At 38.4% G+C, this 26,164-nt stretch overlaps 1 protein-coding gene across 3 annotated transcripts in view; it reads left to right on the top strand.

The window, feature by feature from the left end:
* MET (MET proto-oncogene, receptor tyrosine kinase) overlaps positions 1–26,164 on the top strand; it is a 128,025-nt gene that overhangs the window by 29,721 nt on the left and 72,140 nt on the right. For all 3 annotated transcript variants that reach the window (XM_067746801.1, XM_067746802.1, XM_067746803.1), the window contains exon 2: positions 4,522–5,738. In XM_067746801.1, coding sequence (XP_067602902.1) covers positions 4,536–5,738 — 1,203 coding nt within the window. In that variant the 5' untranslated portion in view covers positions 4,522–4,535. The remainder of the gene's footprint in view (positions 1–4,521; positions 5,739–26,164) is intronic.

The following is a 26,164-nucleotide window of genomic DNA, read 5'->3' on the forward strand; positions in this document are numbered from 1 at the left end:
TCAAAAAGCCTAGAAGAAAAAAGTCATTCTCACTCCACACTGCATTAATGGGCATCAACTAAGATGCAAATTGGTTGCAATGCTTTTTTTTCTTTTGACAATGGGAGTTTGTTTATTTTCTTCCCGTATTATTTTTCCTAGAGAAAATACAGTGATAAATTATGTACTAGGCTAATGTTCCCAATTTCAGAAGATACACTGATAGCATTTTGAGAAGTGCATTTAATTTTTCTGCATAATGTATTCTAGAAGGTTTAGACACATATTTGTAGTTTGTAGTTTGTATTTGTCTTGTAATAGAACAACTTGTCCCAAATCCTTTTCTTCTACTCCTTGTTATTCCCCCTACCAGTGCCAAAACTTTTCTAGTATACTTTAAAATAGTGAGACTTACATTCAAAAACAGCAAGTTTATGCATATATATACATATATATGCACATATGTAACAATCATATAGTTAGACATGTTTAAGTGTGTATATACACACACACATATGTATACACTGTGTAACAAACAAAGTGCTTTCAAGGATAAGATCTCTTTTTGATACTTAAAGCAGTCATGTGAGGCTATTGGACCCTGGGAATCAGAGGTGAATGAATTGCCTAAAGTCATACAGCTAGAGAGGGAAAGGGCCAGAACCAGAGCTCTGTCTAACTTCTGCTCCAGTGCACTCTCCCTCTTAGCTCAGGAAGCTGCTCCAGTGTTAGTGAAGCATTCAACATCCCGGACAGATTCCTGTCAGTCAGACGTGGGATTGAATCTGGTTCTGTGTGACTTTTGGCAAGTTTGCTCATCTAGAAATGGAGAATAATAATACTTCCTACTTCACAGGATGTTTACAGAGAGTATATCAGAGGGTCTAGCAGAATGCCTGGCACGTGGTAAACACTCAATACAAGTTATTGTTATTTTTATTATTATATGGTTTATACCTTGCTGAAGCTCTGCTTTGCCCTCTGGTCCAACTATAATTTTGTAGCCTTTAAAGCCTATATCCTCAATCAGATGTCTTCATTTGGATCCTTAAAATCATTGTGTCCTTGGCCTTCTTTCTTGGGTTTCTTCCATATCTCATGAATGTGAAGAGGAAGTCATATACATTGTGTCTTCAGGAAGCCCTCAGAGCTACTATACAATCCTTTCTTTCTTGCTGACCTCAGTTTGCATACCCTGCTGTAGATATTCTAAACCTCCTCCTTTACCCTGAAGTCCCTGGTCACTCCTCTGTAACCATCAATTTCAGCAGATGATCATATACCCTAATTTATTTTTTCGAACATTGAGATCATATTCCCTGAACTCCTTAAATGTCCCTGTATCTTTATGTGACTTCTCATCTTCTCCTGCTGTCTCAGAAAGAGTGACTTCTCTTATGTTTCAGGGCTCTTGGAAATGCCTCTTTTTGATCCCTTGGAATGTTGATTGAACAATTTTTATCTCCCTCATTTTCTCTTTTTGTTTTCCCCGCTTCTTTAGGCCCATCTACTTGCATTTTTCCTGATTGTATCATATGCTCTCTCCTGCCACTATATCTTTGCACAAACTGCTCTTCCACTAGGAATTTCCATTCCTCATCCTCCTTCAAGACTCAGCTCTAGCCTCATTTCCAGTCTGGTTGGCTGCCCTTACTACACCTTCCCATAATTTCTGTCAACCCGTTGCCTCCACCAAGTGACTGTGAGCTTCCTGGGAAAGGTACCGTGTTTCTGGGTTCCAAGACCTACCACAGTGCCTGGCCTTTAGTAGATACCCAACAAACGTTAGTAGAAGAAAAAGAGACCTACAAATAAGTGTACGTCTTTCCTGCAACTTAAAGTCCTCTCAACCCTGATATTGCCTTCTGCTTGTCCTTCCTTTGACAAACATTCTACTTCCTCATCACATGTACCCTTGCAATTTAGTGGTCTGATACCACTGTTGAATCTGCTGAACCTACTCTTGTAAAGGTCAACAAGGAGCTTTTGTGTGGATTACATCCACCTTCCTGAGGCCCTCGCCTGCCTTCTGTGACGCAGTGCAATTTTGGCTCTCATGACGCCTCCCTGAACTAACTTACCTTCTTTGCTTCTTTCACTAGTTTCTCCAATGTGCGTATTCTCCGAGATCTGGTTCATTTGTCTTCTCTTCCTTCACCTTTTCCCTCCATGAACATACTCTTTCTTGGTTTTAACCATCCCCTCTGTGCAGATAACATGCAAAGTTTATTTCTATTCCAACTAGAATCCCAATTGCCCCACTAAGATCAAGTCCTGAAGTTTCATTCTTTCTAATGCACAGATGGCAGATACTTGGCACTTATGCTTATACTTGCCTCTGTCTCATCTAAGATGGATATTACCTCACCCAAGACCAATTGTGCCACTTTCCCAGTAAGAGCAGGCTTCTCCTCAAAATCCTTCTCATTATTCTCCTCTGTTGCTTGGCACATATGCTGTCTGCTTGGAATCTTCATTCTTCACTTCAGATAACCTGCTTGCTGGAAACAATGTAAAACCTACTAGTCATTCCTGTAGTAGAACGTTTTCACTCATTTCAATAACACATCAAACTCAACATGTTCAAAACCAGCTTATCATATTCCTTGATCTTTAGCCTAACTTCCTCCTACTGACCACCCTAGTTTGTGACTTGTTCCACTTTTTCCCAGATGACGCTGCTTATCTTTACCTTCTCTTTTGTGTTCCAGCAGTTTAGGTGTCCAGTCTTATTTATTCAAATATGTCTCTCATTCATCCCTTCCTTTCTATTCTTGGGGCCACCATCTTGCTTCTGGCCCTTACTACCTGGTTATGGGCTATAATGCCTGTCATCTGGTCTTCTCATTGCCAGGTTCTCCCTGCTCTAAGCCACTTTTCCTCCAGATCAATCTTCCTAGAGTAAAACCTTGCTCATATGACTCTCCAGCTCAAAACCCTTCAGTGACTTTCTATTACCTCTTAAATAATGCCTATAATTCCTATCAGTTTGGTAGGGTAAAATTATCTTTGATTTTGGAGTCAGTAAATTTGGTTTTAATCTCTGGCTACTACTCTTATCTGTTCTGCGACTTTGAACTTATTGTTTAATTTTTATTCACTCATTTATTCAACATATATTTATTGAACACCTACTCTGTTCTAGGTTCTATATCAAGTCCTTGAGATAGAGTGATGAACCAAACAGACATTGTCTTTGTCTTCTGGACCTGAAATGTATTGGACTTGTCCATATTTCTCATGATCATAGTAATCCTAAGTACAGGCCATGCCTTCCTCTCTTGATGCTTTTAACATTTGGTTTTTGCTATGCAGGAAATTATAATACCATGTATTATAGTAATTTGCATATATGTATTATCTCTCAACCCCACTGTAAGTTCACTGAAGGGTAAGTGCCATGTCCCATTTCCCACAGTGTAAGCACAGAGCCGTGCACAGTGAATTCTGTTGTGTTTTTGTGGACCTAGAGTTAGTCTTTGGCATAGTTACAATGCCCAGTATGTTTTTAGAGGCTCCCTTTGTCCTGTCAGAATTATGCATTTTTTCAAAAGGGGGAAAGAAGTAATAACTATTTGTTTTCTATTTCTCTAAGGCCTTTATTTTCTAACCCTGCCTATAGCTGTTATAAGTAGAACTCACAATGTTTATAACTTGTGCACCTTAACTTTTTAAAACCTGACTAACAAATCCACTTATGCTTCCTAGTAGAAATACTGTCCGTGTGCATACAATGAAATGTTAAAATAATGTTCTTTTAACTAAATAACTTTTGACTTGGTAACGAACAATATGTTGTTTTTCCCTGAGAAATCATTCTAGGACTTTAGCCCTAAAGATTATATTTTATTTTATACATTTTTAGCTTTCTGTTTTTACATTCCCAGTGATCTTACATTAAGTTAAGCATTTGTCTATCCAAAACAATAGGTCAGTTATAGCCAAATTATAACCATACCTTTCCTCTGCACACAAAATCCTATAAACAGCATGTGATCATATTGCTTCTAGAATTTATGATTGTTTTCCACCAAAAGGAAGCTAAATTTAGCCTAGTAATTCTACATGCTCCCAAGGAAACAATGCCTGCTGTGACTTGTAGAATAAATGAATCTGAACCACAATTCCTTTACTTGACTAACTGAGAAAGTTTAAATATCAACCTAGTCATTAACCACAGATATTAAACCACATTAAACAACCAGCAAAAGGTTAAGAAAGAAGTTTGCTATTTTTCTGACTTCGCTGCTGAATGAGTCTAACCTAGTTGCTGTTACAGAACAGAACATTGTTTGCATCTCATAATGGTTCTCTAAAATTACTTGTTCATGGCTTGAGTTCTAAAATTAGACTATGTAGAGTCATGTCCAACTGCACAATGCATCTTTATGTGAAACCAGCTAGAGTTTTTTGTTTTCACTCAATGTAAAAATTCCAGTTAGGAAGATTTGTTTCTAATAGTTTAACTGGTATAGTTCTTTCAGTTTCTTCTTTGTTTCTAATGACAACTAAACTGCTCTTGCCTTAAACATGTTTTGGCAGATAAACTTCTCACCATGAAGGCCCCTGCTGTGCTTGCACCTGGCATCCTTGTGCTTCTGTTTACCTTGGTGCAGAAGAGCAATGGGGAGTGTAAAGAGGCACTAGTAAAGTCCAAGATGAATGTGAACATGCAGTATCAGCTTCCTAACTTCACAGCAGAAACACCCATTCAGAATGTCGTTTCCCACAAGCATCACATTTACCTCGGTGCCATTAACTACCTTTACGTTTTAAATGACAAAGACCTTCAGAAGGTTGCTGAGTACAAGACTGGGCCTGTGCTAGAACACCCAGATTGTTTCCCATGTCAGAATTGCAGCCACAAAGCCAATTTATCAGGTGGTGTTTGGAAAGATAACATCAACATGGCTCTGCTTGTTGACACGTACTATGATGACCAACTCATTAGCTGCGGCAGTGTCCACAGAGGGACCTGCCAGCGACACGTCCTTCCACCTGACAATACTGCTAACATACAGTCGGAGGTTCATTGCATGTACTCTCCACAGGCAGATGAAGAGCCCAGCCAATGTCCTGACTGTGTGGTGAGTGCCCTGGGAACCAAAGTCCTGCTGTCTGAAAAGGATCGATTCATCAACTTCTTCGTGGGCAATACCATAAATTCTTCTTACCTTCCAGATCATTCATTGCATTCGATATCTGTGAGAAGGCTAAAGGAAACGCAAGATGGTTTTAAGTTTTTGACAGACCAATCCTATATTGATGTTCTACCTGAGTTCCGAGATTCCTACCCCATTAAGTATGTCCACGCCTTTGAAAGCAACCATTTTATTTACTTTTTGACGGTCCAACGGGAAACTCTAGATGCTCAGACTTTTCACACAAGAATAATCAGGTTCTGTTCCGTAGACTCTGGTTTGCATTCGTACATGGAAATGCCTCTGGAGTGTATTCTCACAGAAAAGAGAAGAAAGAGATCCACAAGGGAGGAAGTGTTTAATATTCTCCAAGCTGCGTATGTCAGTAAGCCTGGGACCCAGCTCGCTAAGCAAATAGGTGCCAACCTGAATGATGATATTCTCTACGGGGTGTTTGCACAAAGCAAACCAGATTCTGTCGAACCAATGAATCGCTCTGCTGTCTGTGCGTTCCCTGTCAAATATGTCAATGAGTTCTTCAACAAGATCGTCAACAAAAACAATGTGAGATGTCTCCAGCATTTTTATGGCCCCAACCACGACCACTGCTTCAATAGGGTAAGTCATACAGGTTCCCTACTTACAAATTATGAGGTACAAGTCATAATAGGTATCAGTCTAGAAGAGAATATAAAGGGCTTTCTGGTGCTTGGTAAATGGTCTTTATCCAAATATTTGCCAATTCTCTCCAAGAAAATTTAGAAATTGAATCTTCATTTAAAGGTAGAATCATAGCTTGAGAAAAAGTTAATGTGATAACTAAAAGAAAATATGAAATACTTTTACAATTTGGGTTTACAGGTTTGCCAGTATTTTTCAGATTATTAACCTTGTTTCTCATATCAGCTTTAGTAGTTCTGGTCAGATGTACATAAAGTTTAACACAACAGCAATTCCTGTAAAGCACAATTATTGAGATGCCATGCAGTCTTTACAACATTTAGAATAAGATGCTTAATTTTTAGGTTTTGAAGGCTTTTTTTTTTTTTTTAATGAGATCCCATTCGCTCACTGATATATGAGTGAACAGTCTCTATTCTTGGCATTACTTAAAGAAACTTCACTAAAAACAAACAAAAAAACTCTTCTAAAATGTTGATAAACATTTTTAAATGCACTAATATACTCTCTGAATAAATTAGAAAACTACAGAGGAAATTTTTGCTCTCAAATCCATACTTTGGATCTTGACTTTAATACATAAACTTCGTGCTTGAATGGGCAGGTGTCTACCAAGTTCTAATTTGTTGCTTTTTACCTGGTTGGCATTTGATATTTATAGATGTAAATATTCTCGATTGATGATTGTTTGTACTTACATGAAATGATATTTTCCCTGTGCTCGTTAGGGAAATTCTTTATTGCTTCGATTTAGATATAGTAAAGGCTACCAGCTATACCCAGAGGATTTATCCTGCTAGTCCTCAGATCATTTGGTGCTAGAGGAAGAGCATCAAACTGGGAGTCCACTGTGGCCTTGGGCTTTCTTGGTGGGGACCCAGATTTGAACATACAGACCTGGTTATGCCTCCTAACATAATGACCACTAGTGATCATAACTGGATGAACAAATTCTATAGCTTTTCTAAAGACAATTTGACTTTGAAAATGTGCATCTCACTTACTCTAGCAGTTTTCAGTCTAAGTGGTAAAGGTTATAATTGCAAGCAGGAAGAACATTAAACATGTCCTTGATAAAAGAAAGTATATAATTTGCAGATGGATAACAAGGGCATAATAATTCAGAAACGTTTGTTTCACTTTTGCTGAAATGTCTAGGATACTTCTCCAGATGGAAACTCTTAAGTAATTTATTTATAAAGTTAGAAAAGTGCTTCTGAGAAAATGAATCCATCTTATAGTGAACTAAAGACATAACTTTCTTCTCTCTCAAAAGTCTATGAATATACATAATATACATACATATATATCCCAACTAAGACTTATTTCTCCCTGGATACATTTAATATATGTTGCAAAATCTGTAAGAAGCAATGGGATTGCTCATGAGGCTGTCCCTTTTCCTCACTGGAAAAGACAAAGAATGAAAGGAAACAAAGAGACTTTCAGAAACCTGGGAATTAGGACATAAAAGTGTAATATTAATAGCATTTCAGAGAAAACATTTTTCCTGCATCCAATGAATTGCTTCAGAAACAAGTTTAAAAAAGAGTCTACTGGGAATTCCTTCAGAGCCTCTAAAGCACACGACTTTGCTATTTAAATCTTGTTCTGTTAAAAATTAAAGAGACTTTACCTTACAAGGGTATACTGATATCTTATCTCATTGTTTTATTTTGTACATTTCAGCCCCCAGATGTAAAAGTATTTATCAATTCTAGAAATTCTCAAAACACAGCTGAACTTTATCCTACCCCTTTGACTTTTTTAGTGTTCCAAAGGGAACAAGAAGGCAGGGTTACCCAATGAAATTCAGGGCAGGTTTATCACCCAGGAAAAATGCCCAAAATGCACCAACCACACCTGAAACTGTTATCACTCCCATCACAAAAATTCTTGTGGGAAACAAGGTGGAACTGGCCAACATAGTCTTCTTACAAGGGAAGGCAACTTTTACACTAGCCAAATTCCACAGAGACAGATACCTTCCAATCTCTTCTATTTATTTGCCTGTTTATCTTCTCTGGTTACTAAAGGTCAGAATTCTTCCAAGAATGAAACTACCCACGTTATCAGTTTTCATATACCCGCCACAGAAAGACCTCAGATTGTTCCAATAGTCAGCATACAGTCATTTCCCAGCTTCATCTTAAAATGACGGCACCTAGAGCTGTTACTCACACAAAAACAAAATGATTTACAAGATCAAAAAAGTTTGGAGGGGCTTCCCTGGTGGCGCAGTGGTTGCGAGTCCGCCTGCCGATGCAGGGGACACGGGTTCGTGCCCTCATCCGGGAAGGTCCCACATGCCGTGGGACAGCTAGGCCCGTGAGCCATGGCCGCTGAGCCTGCGCGTCCGGAGCCTGTGCTCCGCAACAGGAGAGGCCACAACAGTGAGAGGCCCGCGTACCACAAAAAAAAAAAAAAAAAAAAAGTTTGGAAATACTCTAAGCAAGACAACTCCATTTTGTCTTGGCAAAGATATCAGGTGACCCTTCTGACAATTTCTTGGAACTAAGTTTTTATTTTGGCATAACGTTTAGGGAATAGATACATATATTGTAGTTTTGTTATTAACAAAACTAATCAGTCAGATCTTTATGGAGGGACCATTGTGTGCTCTGTGGACAAAGTTAAGAAAACTGCAACAGTAACCTTCCGAGGACTTAGAGAGCACATTCGCAGCAGCAGGGGTTTTCTGGCCTTCCGTGAGCTTCCACCCTACGCAAAATGTGTCTCTATCACAGGATCAGACAGAGGACCAAGAAAGGGTCTTTTAGATTCTGTGGGTCCAACAGGTGTATCAGACCTGACTTGCTTAGATCACATATTAGATCACATATTATGTTGCTTTTTCCACTCTCACATTTTATGAAAGTATCTGTGCAAACTCTTCATGTACAACTTCTTATATTGATGACATCACTAAAACCGTCTTTTGAGTCATCTGATAGTTTCCAAAGCAGATCATCTTCACCTCTTAGTTATTTGTGCTTCAGAACTCATTAATTCCACATATGATGCTGTTTTCGGAAACTTATCCCAAGCCACAGATATCCATTCATGTAATACAGTGTTGATTATTAGTTGTTCTTCTTGATCTTTGCAGTGTAACCATTTTCTATGTTGCTTTTGAAAGTGATTCCTAAAGGGTTTGTTCACGGTGATTTCCAACATTTAGGATTATGAGATTCTACACCCACAAATAATTAAATCTTCAGTCTTAAATATCTTTACCGCCTTTTTGTACCCATTCATCATTTGACCTCTATAAGCATCCTAAATTAATCGTGATTGAAGTTGTTTTAGGCTAATGTATGTTCCCTAAACAGCACATTATTCAAAATAGAGTAACTGAAAAAATGCCACATAATCTGGAGACTTTGTAAATCCCCAAATTTGAGCATAAGAAAACCTCACCTTCTACTTGGGGATAAACTATTAAAAATTTATTTTAAGCACATTAACTGAATCTCCAATAGTATCATATAAGGGATTTAGTAACATGACAATTATTCCAGGAAAAAACTAGAATCAGTACACATTAGCCCAGTTTCTTCCAAATAAGAATGAATATTGAATAAGGGAATTTTTTGTCCTCAAATCAACAAAGATCCTGTTCCCTAAATTATATTTACTAAGAGAAGTGGAGTTATACATTTTGGAAAGATTTTTAATCAAAGTTGAAATATAAAAGGGTCCTTGAAATACCTCTCATCTACCCAGGAAATATAGTTACGACATTATACTTTTTTTTGCAATCCCATTACCAAAATTTTTTCTACATATAAGCATTTGAAAGAATAGAAATAGACTGGTAGCAAATATTTTTACCAATATCTTGGTCATCTTATGACCAGTGATTGATCAGTTGTAGGGGAAAAGCATGTAATTTGGTGCCAGACTCACCAGGTTGGAACTCATGGTCTCCTGCGTACCAGCTGTGTAACTTCTGCCACGTTACTTAATTCTTAGAGCCTCAATCTCATTCGTAACATGCAGGTAACAATACCTACTTCTCAGCCTTTTTGTAAAAATGTGGGATAATAAATATAAAGTACCTGGCACAATAAGATGACCATAAATTTATCTCTTTGGGAGGCAGCATAGCCTAATGGAACAAGACTGAAATTAAAGAGATCTGGGTTCAGACTTGTACCCCATGATTTTCTATCTGCCTGACCATGAGGGCATTATTTAAACTCACTGAACCCGTTTTCCTCCATGCAGGACTATGGTGTGGACAAGTACAATAATGTTTAAAAGGCTGTAACTTTGTCCATGGCACGTAATAATTAACAGCTATTATTGTATTGTTGTTTGTGTAAAGAAAGTCAAACTCAAATTATTGGATTGTTTCCTGGAAGAGACACATTCTGGTTCTATTGCTCATGAGGGTCTTTTACTTCCCCCACTAACTTATGAGGGACCTGCCTCCATAATGCTTAATTTGTGTAAGTCCTCCTTAACACTTAGTAGTTCCAAAAGAAAAAAAAAAAGGGAGATATGGGAGTGGTGGTGGTTTGGAGGGTGAAGAGAAAGTCAGCTAAATCAGAATTGTGCTATATAGTCAAGCTAAAAGGTGTAAGGTGCTCCTTTACCTGACTTTCAATTCTAACTACCTATGGCACTATAAGATACTATGCTAATGTAATTTATCTTATGCATTCAAGAATTTGCAGATAATGCAGTTTTAGAAAAAGTTAACCTCACAGGTTGTTTGTACTAAGCTTCCTTGTTTTTAAACATCATTTATACTCTAATTCAAAGAGTAGCCAACTGCTTCCCAAAATAAAGGAAACTTAAAGTAGTAATTTTCCATCTCCGTTTTAAAGAGTGCCAAAGTTAAAGGGTCACCACTCAGAACCATCAAAGGAAGAAAGTAAAATGATTAGAACAATTTTGAATGAAAACAAAATCAAAACAAGATGCAAACAAGGGATAATAGGAATAGGCATAAAAATGAACATACAGTGATGTTTCTTTATTACTATTATAAAGATGATAGATGAGTAAAATTGGGTTACATTCAAGTTGTAATGGAAGAAAATAATTGCAGCCTTCCATCAGGAAACCACAAGGACCATTATTGATCTGTCATCCTCAGGGCATGTCTCATAATATTTAATAAAATAAACAAAGATTTATAACTCTTTATAGGCCATATATCTATAATCTCCCACACCACACCATTTGAACTGGGAATGTGGAGTCAACGTTACAAATAACATCCATGTAATTATACTGGTTTGGCATGTCTTATTTAAACAGTCTAGCACTCTCAAGAGAACGTATTTTGTATTAGGGATGAAAAATGTGAAGTCAGATTTCAGGGTTTTTTACTTCCTGTGCTTCGAAATGAGAGAATGTTATCCTATATGAAAAATGTTGAGGATTCTTCATTCTAAACACCAAATATCTTGGCCATATGCCAAATGTAATAGCTACCAAAGCAAAATCTTTCAAGAAAGAAAATCCTTGAGGTCTAAGGATTCAATATACTTAAAAAAAATTAAGTAGAAATTCATTAATTTTACACTTGATTCCTTTCCTTCTGTAAACTCTTCTTTATTGTCTCCCAGGCTCAGGGAGTCGCTGCTCCCTAACTTATTTACTTGAATTCTTCATGCTATCCATCCCATGAAAAGTGCCATATTGCATTAGTTTATTAAGAGGAATTTTGAATTATTTTCTTTCCAGAATTTATAACACTTTCTGAGATCACAGGGCACACCCTGGGGGTATTAGAAAACATGTTACAGAGCGAGCCATTAAAGCCGTTTGCTTTTTTCTCGTCCTCCTGCTAACCCTTCTTTAAACCATTTTATAGTTTATTCACAGGTACAGCCCAGGAAAGAATGAAAAAGCAAAGACATGACGTTTTAATAAACTAAGCAAAGAAACACAGTTAATGCTGAAACTGTCACCAAAAATGTAAATAAGTTTAACGTGTGGATTATATTATCATATATGATAAGACATGCTAATATGTAAATTAATTCATTTTTCTTAATATCCTTTGAAGCAAGTGGTGTGATCTGTGTTTTATTTAAGTAGTTGATTTCTACATGGAGACTCATTTGGTAAAGTTAGTGGAGCAAACAATAAGGAGTTCGGGCAAAAAAATAAATCTTAAAGTGGGTCTTTGAAAAGCTGAAGTGTTAATAAAACTTTGAAGCCACAGCTCTGATACATACTTTCATTGCCATACTACTACATGATTAGAGACTTCTGAAAGCATATGGGATCTTACTTTTTTTTTTTTTTTTTTTGCGGTACGTGGGCCTCTCACTGTTGTGGCCTCTCCCGTTGCGGAGCACAGGCTCCGGACGCACAGGCTCAGCAGCCATGGCTCACGGGCCCAGCCGCGCTGCGGCATGTGGGATCTTCCCGGACCGGGGCACGAACCCGTGTCCCCTGCATCGGTAGGCGGACTCTCAACCACTGCACCACCAGGGAAGCCCGGGATCTTGCATTTTGATAAGAATATTAAGCTCCTTGAGTAATAATGGAGTTTTTATTCCAAATAATGTATCAAATTTTGGGTGTTACACCCTTACTTCAGACTTCTATCTCATTGATGGCATCCCGCCCTGCATTATTATCTCCTCACTCTAATAAGAAAAATGAGGAGCTGCCAGAATTTGGATAGAAAATCCACCAGGAATTTCTGCCGTTGCTTATTCATAGATTGGCACAGATACTGAATCAGTGGGCACCCAGCATCCAGGATGACTCAGTGCCCAGATATGTGCTGTAAGTCACATCTCCAGCATCCAGGGAGGACTGTAAAGGGCTCATTTATCAGGGAAATGAAACCGATGGCTCAGCTACTCTTGAAGTCATTAAAACTCTTTTATTTTTTTTTTAATATAATAGTGAATGTGGTAAGTGATTCTAGGATCCTGGTTACATTCCAGTCTGATAATTATATATTTTTTCTAACTAAAATGGTCCGGGCAGGTTCATTTGCATATGAATGACTTGCTGAGTAAAGTCCTTGGAAAAGACGTTTCCTGCACTTCACCCTAGACCTAGGCTAAGGTGGGGCAGATGAAGTGTGTCTACCTTCTATACTTCAAAAATATTCTCTAGTTTTTCAACAAGAGGACATAAAAATATCTTAAAAATGCATGCTAATATAGGGCAAAGGCTTCTTTTAACTATTCCTGATGTTCACTCATAGGGGAAGGTGTTTTATGAACAGTATATAACTATAAAACAAAAAATAACAATTCTGAATTCAGGCTAAAGTCTGACTTCAGTTGTTTGATTTGGGTAAATCACCAAAATGTTCATCAACCGAAGGACATTAAAATGGTGATATTTCCAATGGTGCTGTAAGTAAAAGGCATGAATTAAGGTCAGTTTTGATTTGTGAAGCATTCTTTTCTAGAGCTGATTTTATGAAAATTAAACTTGCTTAGTTGTCTTCTAAAAATCTGTGGCTTATTCATGATTTGCTAGAATTTGAATCCATGTACCAGAAAATATAAATCTGTAGGATACTAAATTTTCTGATGACATTTTAAATTTAAAATCTGATTAACACTTGCATCTAGCAACCAGTCTGCTAACTAAACTATAGGTGAAGTGCTACTCAGGAAATGGGAAAAATGCAAAGATTAAATTGGTCTATTAGCTCTGAGTGAATCAATAGTATTTAGTGCTAATGCACTAAGCAGATTACAAGCACTAATGCAGTAGCAGTCAATAGCAAAAACGAATATCTCTAAAAATTATCTTGACAATAAAACGTGCAATAGTTTCCATTTAATTTAAGCTAATTACATTACATGCTTGTTCTTTCATCTTATTAGTTTAAGCCAAGTGCTAGAATCCTAACCATTTTATTTAGTGCATAAAATGGCCAGAAACTTGTAATCATCATTTTCAGCAAGAGACAGAGGAAAGGATTTATTCAGACAACTAAGATTCAACAAGAAATTCAACAGGAATTTACTGAATGTCTAACCTACTGGTATTACAATGGTGAGTAAGATAGGCCTGGTTCTTGTCTTTATGAAGCAAACCTACTGGGGAGGAGATGACAATCAGTCATACCAGCAAACAAATACATCATAATAATTCATGAAATATAATGCGAGGGAAATAAACATCTGTGAATGCAAATGAGGAGGAAGATCTAAATTTGGTAGTATAGTCACAAAAGGCCACCCTGAGGAAGTGAAAGTTAACTTTTTCATGAAGCTAAAAGTTAACTTACATAAAGCTCAAAAAATCAATTATGGGGCTTCCCTGGTGGCGCAGTGGTTGAATGTCCGCCTACCGATGCAGGGGACACGGGTTCATGCCCCGGTCCGGGAAGATCCCACATGCCTCGGAGCGGCTAGGCCCGTGAGCCATGGCCGCTGAGCCTGCGCGTCCAGAGCCTGTGCTCCGCAACAGGAGAGGCCACAGTGTTGAGAGGCCCGCGTACCGCACAAAAAAAAAAAAAAAAGCAATTATGTCTTCACTACATGGTCAAGTACATAGCCAGTATTTAACAAACTAATTTTTATCTATATCATAAGCTCGAGGTCTTAACTATTTGCTGTGTCATTTAAGCAGCTTTTTAAAGTGGGTTCTGACCGTGAATGCATATTACTTTAAACTTAGAGAAATGTATCACTGGAGGTAAAACTGTGCTGGAGAATTTAACTTTTTTAAACACTTTATCTTTTTTAGAAAAGTTGTCAGTGTTTCCAAACTTTGTCTTTTCTTTGATTTCTAAATAGTCACTTTTCGTTAAGTAATTCTTAGTGTGAAGAAGATAATGTGTGAATTTCTAGAAGCTAAGGACATAATTTAGGTAGCTCTCACTTTCACTGCCTCTCATAGCCTATCACTTTAATCACCTTCTTTGAAAGCAGAAATTTCTTATATCAATCAAAGTTGTTTCTTTCTTCTCCCCCTCTTCAGTCTTCTGTGGCCAACACTTGGGACCCTACTCATCAGAAAAACCTGTGTTTCTTAGGGATGGAAGGGATTGTCCTGTTACCAGTAAGTCCTATGACCAAAAAAAAAGAATCATATAATTATGAAAACACACAAAATAAGGTCTTTTGAAACTGTCAAAGTTATAAAAGTTGATAGAATTCAAAGGAATGTGATGCTGAGTCTCATTGTCTTTCAACATCTGTGGACTGTCCTCTACACAACTACATCCATTTTAGACCATTTCCTTCTCATGAGAATCATGTGGCCTAGAGGGCCAAGTGAGAGACAAGTGCTCTCAGGACTCACGAGGATGTCATGAGCACCTACTGAATGTACAGGGGCATGCGCTCTGGTTAGTACCGCCTTTATGCTGATTTAATGCATCTCTAGCTGCAGACACATTTTGCCTTTCTCTTTTGTTACACTCATGTTTATCTATATATATATTTAATCCTGCAAATATCTAAATAGGTTTAAGGTCTTAGGCACTTCGTCATGCTTTTTTGTACCTAAGCATGTGCTTTGCAGATCATAGACATTAGTGTTGATTTTGACAAAAAGTTTTGTCTTCCAAAAAATATGTATATATATTTACACAGTAAACAGAGACCGTCTGATTTGCTGCAGTGTTTGGATAAAAGTCCTTGATAAAATCTGCAAATATATTTTTGTGACTGGATCACAGGAAGCATTGTTTTTGTCATCTCCACAAGCCACAAAGATTTATTTGAAATGCAGGTGCAAAAAATATGTATGAAGAGTAGAAAGAAATTCTTACCTTTTTCTCTGTTCACTTTGTTCACATTTGTTTGGCCCAGAATGAAGTAGAGTTTGCCAAGGGAAAAGATGAGGGAATAGGAGGCATTTAATCTTCAGGGCTTATTCCTGTGCCTAAAGTCAGAGAGGTCACTGGCTTGCCCCTTCCTGAAGGCTGTAATTACAGGCAGAGGATTGTTTATTTTCCAGTAAAGTGACCAGAATCTTGAATATAAGAGATTGTTTATAAGAGTACAGCGTGAGCAGGAGTTATACAAAACCTCAGAAATAATAGGAAGGTGAAATTATTTTTCTTCATAGTCACTAATATGAGAAGGTCCAAGACACTGGAAATGTTCTACAGTGCAATAACAGAGGCAAATATGAGGTCAAGTTAGGTGATCCTGGAAGTTAGGTGATCCTTAAGGAACTGAATTAAATTAATAAAGAAGAGGAATTAATAATAAAATACAATATTCCTGATGATTCACTAACTATAAACTTATTTGTAGCTTCAACATCATGGTAAACAAGAATCAGTCAATGTATTAGTAAGAGTAATTGAGAAGTATTTCTAATTTGAAAAACACCAGTTACATTGTGTTTATCTAGAGCTGATGTGGAAAAAAATGGTCAGTGTTTCATACTCTCAACTAAACTCATTCTCATTTCAGAAGAGTCATAAGAAAACTACTGATTCCAAGTAGAATTGGGCAGACAAAGCACAAGATCAGTTCTGTTACTGGTCCAGTAGTAGGGATCCTAGTCAGTGTTTGCAAAATGATGAGTAATATGTAAGTGGTGTTTTAACAACAGTAGGTATTACTTGTAATTAACAGGGAAAGCGGTGGGGGGTGGGGGGATGAATTGGGAGATTGGGATTGACATATATACACTAACATGTATAAAATAGATAACTAATAAGAACCTGTTGTATAAAAAAATAAAATAAAATTCAAAAAAGAAAACCACTGTGCTTGACCAAGCAGCATCTCAAAAAAAAAAAAAGCAAAAAACATTGAAAGGTCAAAGTACAGGGTTTTGACATGTACAAAGAGGACTAAAATATGTGCCTGCTTTAAAAAATGACAGAGCAGGGCTTCCCTGGTGGCGCAGTGGTTGAGAGTCCGCCTGCCGATGCAGGAGACACAGGTTCGTGCCCCAGTCTGGGAAGATCCCACATGCCGCGGAGCGGCTGGGCCCGTGAGCCATGGACGTTGAGCCTGCGCGTCCGGAGCCTGTGCTCCGCAACGGGAAAGGCCACAACAGTGAGGGGCCCACGTACCGCAAAAAAAAAAAAAAAAAAAAAGAGCAAATTTTGACGATTATGGTATTTTCTATCTAGATACTTCTTTAGAATCAAATGCTTATGAAAACATAAGCAGCAATTTCAGACTTTTAGGCAAACAGTACTTTTTATGATCCTGGGTATGTGATATGATGGTGCAATAATTGCCCCCATGCCTCCTCTCCTATCTCCTTTTGTTTTTAGTGGATTCTGCACAGGAAAACATATTCACCTCAGTGTTGAAAATTTGAAGTTCACCTTTTGTGCACAGTTACAGATCCTAGAAAAGTATACACCAGGACTTTACCACACCTAACAAAAAGTTCTTTATTTTAAAAAAAAAATCCAAATTATTACAGGATCTAGGGTAACCATGGTGTAAACTATATGATATTGAGTATCTTTTGACCCTGGTGATAAGATAACAATCCAATTGAATGAAGATCAACTCGTGAAAAAAGGATTATTAAAGATTTGAAAAGTAAACACTTAAATTTTCATAAGTAAGTATTAATTTAGTATTTGTGTGAGCTTTAGCTATTAAAGCTTTCCCTGCAGTCTCTGGGCTCTCAGAACCAGCTGTTATAGCTCCCGATGCATTATTTAATACTCTGTATTCTGGGTATTCAAGAACTAGTTAAGAAACAGTCAAATTTTCTATTTTCTCTGCCAGTATATAATAAAGTCTCTGTTCCAGTGAATGGCTGGACAATTATTTTATTTTAATAAAAATGTTGACATAGCTTCATTTTACATTTTTTGCTACTAGCAAGGCTTTCTAAATTCCAGGTAAATCACAAGTCAAACTGAACTATTGTTTGTTTTGTTTGTTTAATGCTCTGTTTCCTTCTAACCTTATTCTTGTCTATCAACGTCAACTCAGTTCCCCAGTGGCTCAGGAAACTCTCAATTGGGATTAAGTAATAGTTTTCACAACCTCTCCCATTCATTAACCCATGTGGACATTCTCAGTCTGTGCACTAGCCTTATTTAAGACCTTCTTAAGTACCATAACCAGCTGCTGGTCTTTGGGTGCACCTAACAACACCTATTTAATCCAGAAATAATATTTCCAAAGAAATCATTTTACCTATCTCAACATTCTTCATTAACACAATCTTATTAAGTCTGCTTCTTCTATGACTTCTCCAGAAGAAAACCTGATCTCATTCATAGTAAATACGAACTTTAAAAATCTTTACTTCTTCTCGCCTTCTGCATATACACAAAGCAGAAAACAGAAAATTGTATATTATCACCCTTTACAGGTTTTTTGTTTTATTAGTGTGTTGAAAACAATACCAATAAGATAAAGGTAGATCTCCCTGACTCCATCCTCGTCCCCAAGCAATCTATTTGTTTCCAGACTGCTGCTGGAGTAATATTTCTTGAAAGCCAACCCGTGTATGTAACTGCATCCCTTAAAATAATTTGAGGGTTCCCCAATGGTTTGAGTAAAATCCACACCCTCTAGTATGATATTCAAAGGGTTTCTTAGCTTGGCCCTGGCTATTGCCTGGTGCTCCCCACACTCAGTGGTGTTCTGGCAAATGTTTAACTCTGGGGTCAGGGGGAGTAGAAGCCCCTGATTTGTAATGTTTACCAGTTTAGGTGGTGTAAATACCCCCCCAAGCCAATTTCAAGCAAAGAAGGTAAAGTTACTGAATAAGAGTTAAGAAGAAATGTTCACAGTTGGCTCTGTAAGGTGGTACAAGATGGATCAAGCATACCACTGCCACCCTACCCTACTCTCAATTTTCTTTTTTTGTCTCATTCTTACTCTTTCTTTTTTTTCTTTTTTCTACTCTCTTAGCAAATTTCAATTTTACAATACAGTGTTATCAACTATAGTTACCATGTTATATATTAGATCCTCAGACCTTATTTGTCTTTTAATTGAAAGTTTGTAGCGATGAATGGATAAAGAAGATGTGGCACATATATACAATGGAATATTACTCAGCCATGAAAAGAAACAAAATTGAGTTATTTGTAGTGAGGTGGATCGTCCTAGAGTCTGTCATACAGAGTGAAATAAGTCAGAAAGAGAAAAACAAATACCGTATGTTAACACATATATATGGAATCTAAAAAAAAAAAATGGTACTGATGAACCTAGTTGCAGAGCAGGAATAAAGACGTAGGCATAGAGAATGGACTTGAGGACACGGGGTGGGAGAGGGAAGCTGGGGCGAAGTGAGAGTAGCATCGACATATATACACTACCAGATGTAAAACAGATAGCTAGTGGGAAGCAACAGCATAGCACAGGGAGATCAGCTCGGTGCTTTGTGATGACCTAGAGGGGTAGGATAGGGAGGGCGGGAGGGAGGCTCAAGAGGGAGGGAATATGGGGACATATGTATGCATATGGCTGATTCACTTTGGTGTACAACAGAAACTAACACAGTATTGTGAAGCAATTGTACTCCGATAAAGATCGATTAAAAAACAAGTTTGTACCCTTTTACCAGTCTTTCCCTATTCCCCCACCACCCCAGCCCCTGGCAACCACTTTTCTACTCTCTGTTTCTATGAATCCAACTTTTTTTTTATTCCACGTATAAGTGATATCACACAGCATTTGTTTTTCTTTGACTTATTCCACTTAGCATAGTACCCTCCAGGTTCATCCACATTGTCACAAATGACAGGATTTCCTTCTTTTGTTAAGACTGAATAATATTCCATTTGTATATATATGCATATATACCGCATCTTCTTGATCTATTCATCCATTGATGGACATTTAGGTTTTTTCCGTGTCTTGGCTTTTGTGAATAGTTATGCAATGAACACGGAAGTACAAGTATCTCTTACAGATAATGGTATTGTTTCCTTTGGATAGATACTCAGAAGTGGGATTGCTGGTTCATACGGTAGTTCTATTTTTAATTTCTTGAGGAACCTTCATAGTGTTTACTGGCAGTACCAGTTTCCATTCCCACCAAAGGTGTACAAGGGTTCCCTTTTCTTCACATTCTAACAAGTATTTGCTATCTCTTGTCTTTTTGATAATAGCCATCCTAATGTGTATGAGGTGATATCTCATTGTGGTTTTAATTTGCATTTCCCTGATGATTAATTTTTCATGTTCCTGTTGGCCATTTGTGTCTTTTTTTGAAAAATGTCTATTCAGGTTCCTTGCCCATCTTTTAATTGTGTTCTGTTTTGCTATTGAGTTGTATGAGCTCCTTGTATATTTTGTACATTAACCCCTTATTGGATATGTGTCAACCTATCATACTTGCAGTTCCCAGAATCCATCAGTCTCTCTCACAGCCCTGCCTTAACACATATTATTTCACCTACCTCAAATTCCCTTTAACACTCATTTTGTCAGGTTAACATTTTCTCCCTATTTTTTTGCAACCCATTAAGGCATTTCCTTCCCCAGAAACTCCTCTCTAGCTTTCCCCTAACTCCTCATTCTGGATAAGCTGCCTTTCCTGTGTACTCCAGTTAGCACCCTTTGTTTATTTCTATCATATTCTTTACCATACTTCATACTATTGATAATATGTTCACTGGTCCTTCATTAGCCCCTTGAAGATGTGGCCTATAGCTTTTATCTCCATACCTCTGGTACCTAACAAAATAGCTTGAACAAAATATATATTTATCAAAAGAGCAATTAGTTATGACAAATCCTCATATTTCAAATAATATAATAAAATGCTGATTAGCAAAAATAATCTTAGATAAAACAGTTTTTCTTTCTCTCCCCCAGATCCCTGAAAACTAATTTATAGAACTGGGGACTTTCCAAGAGTTAAAGAGCACTGAAGAAATTCTGGAAAGTTCTATTCACCATAACCTATGCCCTCTTCCTTACACACACACACGCACATGCACACACACACACGTTCATACTTAAACGCACTCTCCTCCATCCACCAGTTTGGGAGGAAGATGAATCAAAGAACAAAAAGGAGAAAAATGAAAGGAGAAGAAAAGATGAAGATAAGGACAGTGAATAGACAGAAATTCCAGAGCTTCGTACTTAGTCAAAATTGGGAAAACACAATTAAAGCCATTAAAAAGAGAAAGAGTAACCTCTGTGCTCCTTAAGGCTTTCTCAAGCCTTTCAACAGAGCTTCCCCTTTGAGTGGGTGACACGGTCTGTAAGAGGGACTTAGGCAATGCCTTCTGGTGGTCATTGCTCAAGCAGTGGTACCAGTACAAGCACCCTCCCATGAAGTTTGCTTTTGGAATCCATAGATTTTCACTACTGACCACCAGTCTATGATTTCAAGTAGAAATATATGGGCTAAGGAAAAGAAGTTGAGCCTGAACGTCTTTTTCAATACCACCCTTACTGTGGCCACAGAATTAGACTCCACAGTGGCACCACTTCATGGGCACTAAGTACATGCTTGGTACAGAGAGAAACTTTCTTGAGCTTGGACTTGATGTAGCTGCAGTAAAATTAGAAGAGAGTTTGGTAAGGGCCTCAGGGACCTTGGCCAGTGAGAAGGGTGGCCCACGGATTGAGGTTCCTGATAAACAGTTCTGGGCAAGAACAAGTGGAGAAGAGGAGTGAAGAGTCTCACTGCACAATGATAAGATGGAAAGAAGGGATAAGAGGTGATGACAGCGATGCAGGCTAGAATACAGTCATGGGTTTAAACAACATATTGGGGCACAATTGAAGGACTTTGGTTTCATCCATCTTTCACCTCTCCTGGCCTTCCACTAAGACATTCATCAGCCTGTTTCTGCTGAGTGTGACACTGTTAGACACACAAATAGACCATGGCTCTTACACTCTACACGAGGAACTGCTTCTGTTTTATTGATTAGTGCAGGGTACCTGGTGTTCTGTCTTTTGAGTTATCTCTTACATTTCTATGAGTAAGTACATTAAATTTTTTCTGTTAACTGAATAAAGAAAAGCAGAAAACCTCTGTACACTCAGCATTAAAATCTGCCTCACTGAGAACAACTTTCTCTATGAATCACTCTGTCACTCCTGATTGTGATTGAAGGGCAATGTGAAGGCTGCTAACCAAAACCACATGGACTTGGTCTGTTTTAGATCTGATTCACCTTAGGAAATGATGATAAAGAAGCAAACGTTTTAACATTCGGAATTCCAAAGCCCCTATCATTGTAGAATTCTGAGAATTTGAATTCTAAGGATATCTCATGAGGAGAATGGATATATATATTTCACTTATTTATACATGCATTTGTACACATGTGTATGTAAGTCCATACACACATACACATAAAATATATTCTGCTCCAAGTTTTTCTCTCTTCCTGTGTATCAAGACCAGGCTCAACTTTAGCCTCTGCCATGAGCCTTCCCCAGCTGTCTAAGCCCACTCTGATCTCATCCTTATCTACTCTTATAGCCTATACTACCTGTGTTTTCAGAACTTATCTATCAACAGTGTTCTTTATACTGTACTTTGCATTATTAGCCATTTCATGTGTCTACCTCTTGTCTTCCTATGTGCACAGTGCCTTCAAGGGATATTGAGGGAACAGGCTGGACTATAGGTAGAAGCATTTGCTAGGGTTGGCAAATTATGACCTATTTTTGTACACCCAGCAAGTTAAGAATGGTTTTTACTTTTTTTTTTTGCGGTACGCAGGCCTCTCGCTGCTGTGGCCTCTCCTGCTGCGGAGCACAGGCTCCGGACGCGCAGGCTCAGCGGCCATGGCTCACGGGCCCAGCCACTCTGCGGCATGTGGGATCCTCCCAGACCGAGGCACGAACCCGCGTCCCCTGCATCGGCAGGCGGACTCTCAACCACTGCGCCACCAGGGAAGCCCCTACATTTTTAAAAGGTTTAAAAAACGCACACACAGACTAAACTAAAATATGCTACAGGGACCCAATGGCACTCAAAAGCTAGGATTTTTGCTCCCTAACCGTTTACAAAAAAAGGGTGCCAATCCCTGCTTTAGAGAATAATGAAAAATAATAGTGGACAGATAACAAGTCTGACCTTACTATCTATAAATAATTCTATTAAATGGGTGTGAGTGTTTCCATTTTAGATTATTTTCTTAATCTAAATAATAAGAATTTTGGACTCTGTCCTTCTAGGTATTATGAAGACCCATTAGACCAACGAACAAAAAATAATAATAACAATAACTATTTAAGTTATTAAGCACAAGGGCATAGACTTAGGCCTTTTCTGTTTGCTTCTGTATTCTTCCAGTTATCCAGAACAGTACTGTGGTATGGCATTATATTACTTTCCTAGAGCTGCCACAACAAATGACCACAAACTTGGTGGCTTAAAACAACAGAAATTTCTTCTCACGTAGTCCTGGAGGCCAAAAGTCCAAAATCAAGATGTCCGTCAAGGTTGTGCTCCCTCTAAAAGTTCTAGGGAAGAATCCTTCCTTGCCTCTTACAGTTCTGGTGGTTCGAGGCATTCCTTAGGTTGTAGCAGCATAACTGCAATCTCTGCCTTCATCTTCACGTGACCATCTTCCCTGTGTATTTCTCTGTGTCCTCTCCTTTTCTTGGGAAGACACCAGACATTGGACTGACGGCTCACACTAAATCCAGGACAATTTCATCTCAAGATTCTTAACTAATTACTTGGAAAGATCCTCTTTCCAAATAAGGTCACATTTTGAGGTTCCAGGTGGATATATGACTTTGCGGGGGAACTCTATTCACCCTACTACAGGCTTAGTAAATATTTTCGAATGACTAAATGAAGGAAGGAAGGGACCATTTAATATACTGCTGGCACTGGATTCATTTCATTTGAACCTGGAAACAATTCTATTAGATAGGTGTGTGTTTTTCTGTTTTACAAGTGAAGAACTGAGGCTTGGAGATCTAAGTATCCACTCTAAGTTCACACAGACAATAAGGGCAGGGTCATCCCTGAATGCATGCTCTTCTCCACTAGGCTTGTGAGATTACGAATGGACATGACTAAGAAGTGGACTTGAGGAAGGAGATTATGGAATCAAGGAAATCAGACTGTCGGAGGCTAAGTATGAGATTTCCTTTAATTCAGTAGAAAAATTTTTGAGTTGGTAAGTGGATATAAACAATAAAGGAAAAGAAGAAGAGTTAAAGATGGCTGATACCTGAGGCTTAGGGAGAGGGTGGCTATTGATGCCATATAGAAATAGGAAGCGAGATGCTGGACAGCAGAAACTGACACAGCAGTGTAAAGCAGCTATACTCCCATTAAAAAAAAAAAAGAGGAAGCTAGAAAGGGAGTCAGTTTGGAAAGAAAAATGATGAGTTTCACTGTCATCAATGGTACATTCAAACTTGGCCTGAAGGCAATTGCAGAGACTGGGCTGGTCCTCAGAACAGAGAATGCGCTTGGGTGTGTGAAGTTAGGTCATCACGAGGCAGCATACATCACCTCGTGAATCACCAGTGTTGAGCCAGCAGCTGGCTAGCCAGATGCCTGGTTATGCTACATTCATGACTGTCTGAGGCTCTACACACAGCCCGAGAGGATGCCCTTTTTTCCTTCCTAGAGACAATCAACCTTTCTTTAACTGATCCCCCGTTTTGCTCCTCTGCTAGAACTCCAACTGAGGTTTCAGGTTGTTGAAGCCATGAGGCGAGATCACTTCATCAAGGGGAATTCATGGCAGCAAAAATACTGAGGAAGCATCTTTCTTTTAAATCATGACTAAGGCCAACATCAGGCATCCTCTTCATAGCACAAAACAATGTAGTCACATTCTTAGGGTTTGACCATAGCATCCTAATAGTCTGGCCTTGCATTAAAGACCCCAAAGGGAAGGGCCTGCTCTGCCAGAGAGATTCTGCATTTTACAAAGAATCCAGGCTTCAGTGTTAATATCTTAGACATCTGAGTACAGACTGAGAGAAGTTGAACGAAGCATAAGCAGACCCCTAAGTTCAAAGCTTTGTGTCTCTGCCTGCGGTCAGTTCCACACCACCTGCCTCCAAGTCCCATATAACAAAGAGAAGAGAGCACATGAATGAAATTTAGGGAAATAAGCAAAGTGGAGTTCCTGAAACATTTTGAATCATTTTGGGAAACATTTTGAATCAAATACATTGAGGTATATAGCACTTCGGTTTTCTTTTCATTAAAAAAAAAAGTATACATCTGAGTCAGGTTAAAAAAATATGTCCAGTGCTCGGGAAAAGGTGAAGAAAAACTAAACTATTGTTTCAAGGCTTATGAATTGTAGAGTAATTCCTATTATTTAGCCCTATGACAGTATATAAGCTTTTAGGTTAAGGAAGCAAGTCTTTAACAAGTTTAAAGAAAAACAGAACAGAATGTTTACCATTGGTTCTCAGAGTTGATGTCACATAATTATTTTAGAAGAGGATAAACCTTGCAAAGCTAAATGCTTTTCAAAACTTCTTATAGAATAGGCAGATGTATCTGGAATCTGTGTTTTGAAGCAGCCTCTGGTGGCTGGGGGACAGTGATCATTCATGGCATCTTAAACATCGTGAGCAATCATTTGTTCCAACAGTGGGCTGGTGGCAGTCTGGTGATTCCAAGCCCAGGGGGACTTTGGAAAGTCACCCATGGAGCCACAGCATGGTAGAGCTGGAAGAGAACTTTGAAATCAGTTCTCTCAACCTCTCCCTTTACAGAAAAGAAGTAGGTAGCCTAATGTAGTAGTGAAGACCCTAGGGCCAGATGACCTAGGTCATCAACTCAGCAGTCTTGTCCTGCCACTGCTGGTCGTGTGACCTTTCAGTGCCTCAGTTTCCTCCTAGGATTGTCAAGAGGATTCAGTGAGTGAATATTTGGAAAGTGCTTAGAACCATGTCTGACACATTGTACACACTATGAACAAATGTTCATTAAATAAGTAAAGTAAAACTCAGACCGAGAGAGATCACGTGATTTGCCTGAGTTCATGGGACTCATCAAATCCTAGCTGGGGTAGAACCAGTCCTATCGAGTAGGCATGCTAGTTTTTCTTCCCTCCCTGGTCCTTAGACTATCCCTAGAGTGTGCGTTTGCCTCAGAAATACTTTAGGAGCCTGTAAGTAAGTAGCACGATGCAGTATAAGGAAGACACGGTTTGAAATCAACACCTTGGATTCAAGCTCTGATAGTTACTCTCAACTCTCTGAACCTCAATTTCCTCACCTGTAGAAATATGATAATCATAACAAACCCAACTCACAGACTTGTTGAGAGGATCAGATGAGATAATGTACTTTGAAAACCATGATCCACCATGCAGATGCTATTTAACACCATTATTGTGAGCTCCTGTGAGCTGAGAAAAGCCTGCTTAGGACATCAAGAAGTTGGGGTGGACTCCAGCTTCAAGATGGCAGAAGAGTAAGATGTGGAGATCACCTTCCTCCCCACAAATACATCAAAAATACATCTACATGTGGAACAACTCCTACAGAACACCTACTGAACGCTGG

This window comes from Pseudorca crassidens, chromosome 8, assembly GCF_039906515.1.
Source record: "Pseudorca crassidens isolate mPseCra1 chromosome 8, mPseCra1.hap1, whole genome shotgun sequence".
Classification (NCBI taxonomy): Eukaryota; Metazoa; Chordata; class Mammalia; order Artiodactyla; family Delphinidae; genus Pseudorca; species Pseudorca crassidens.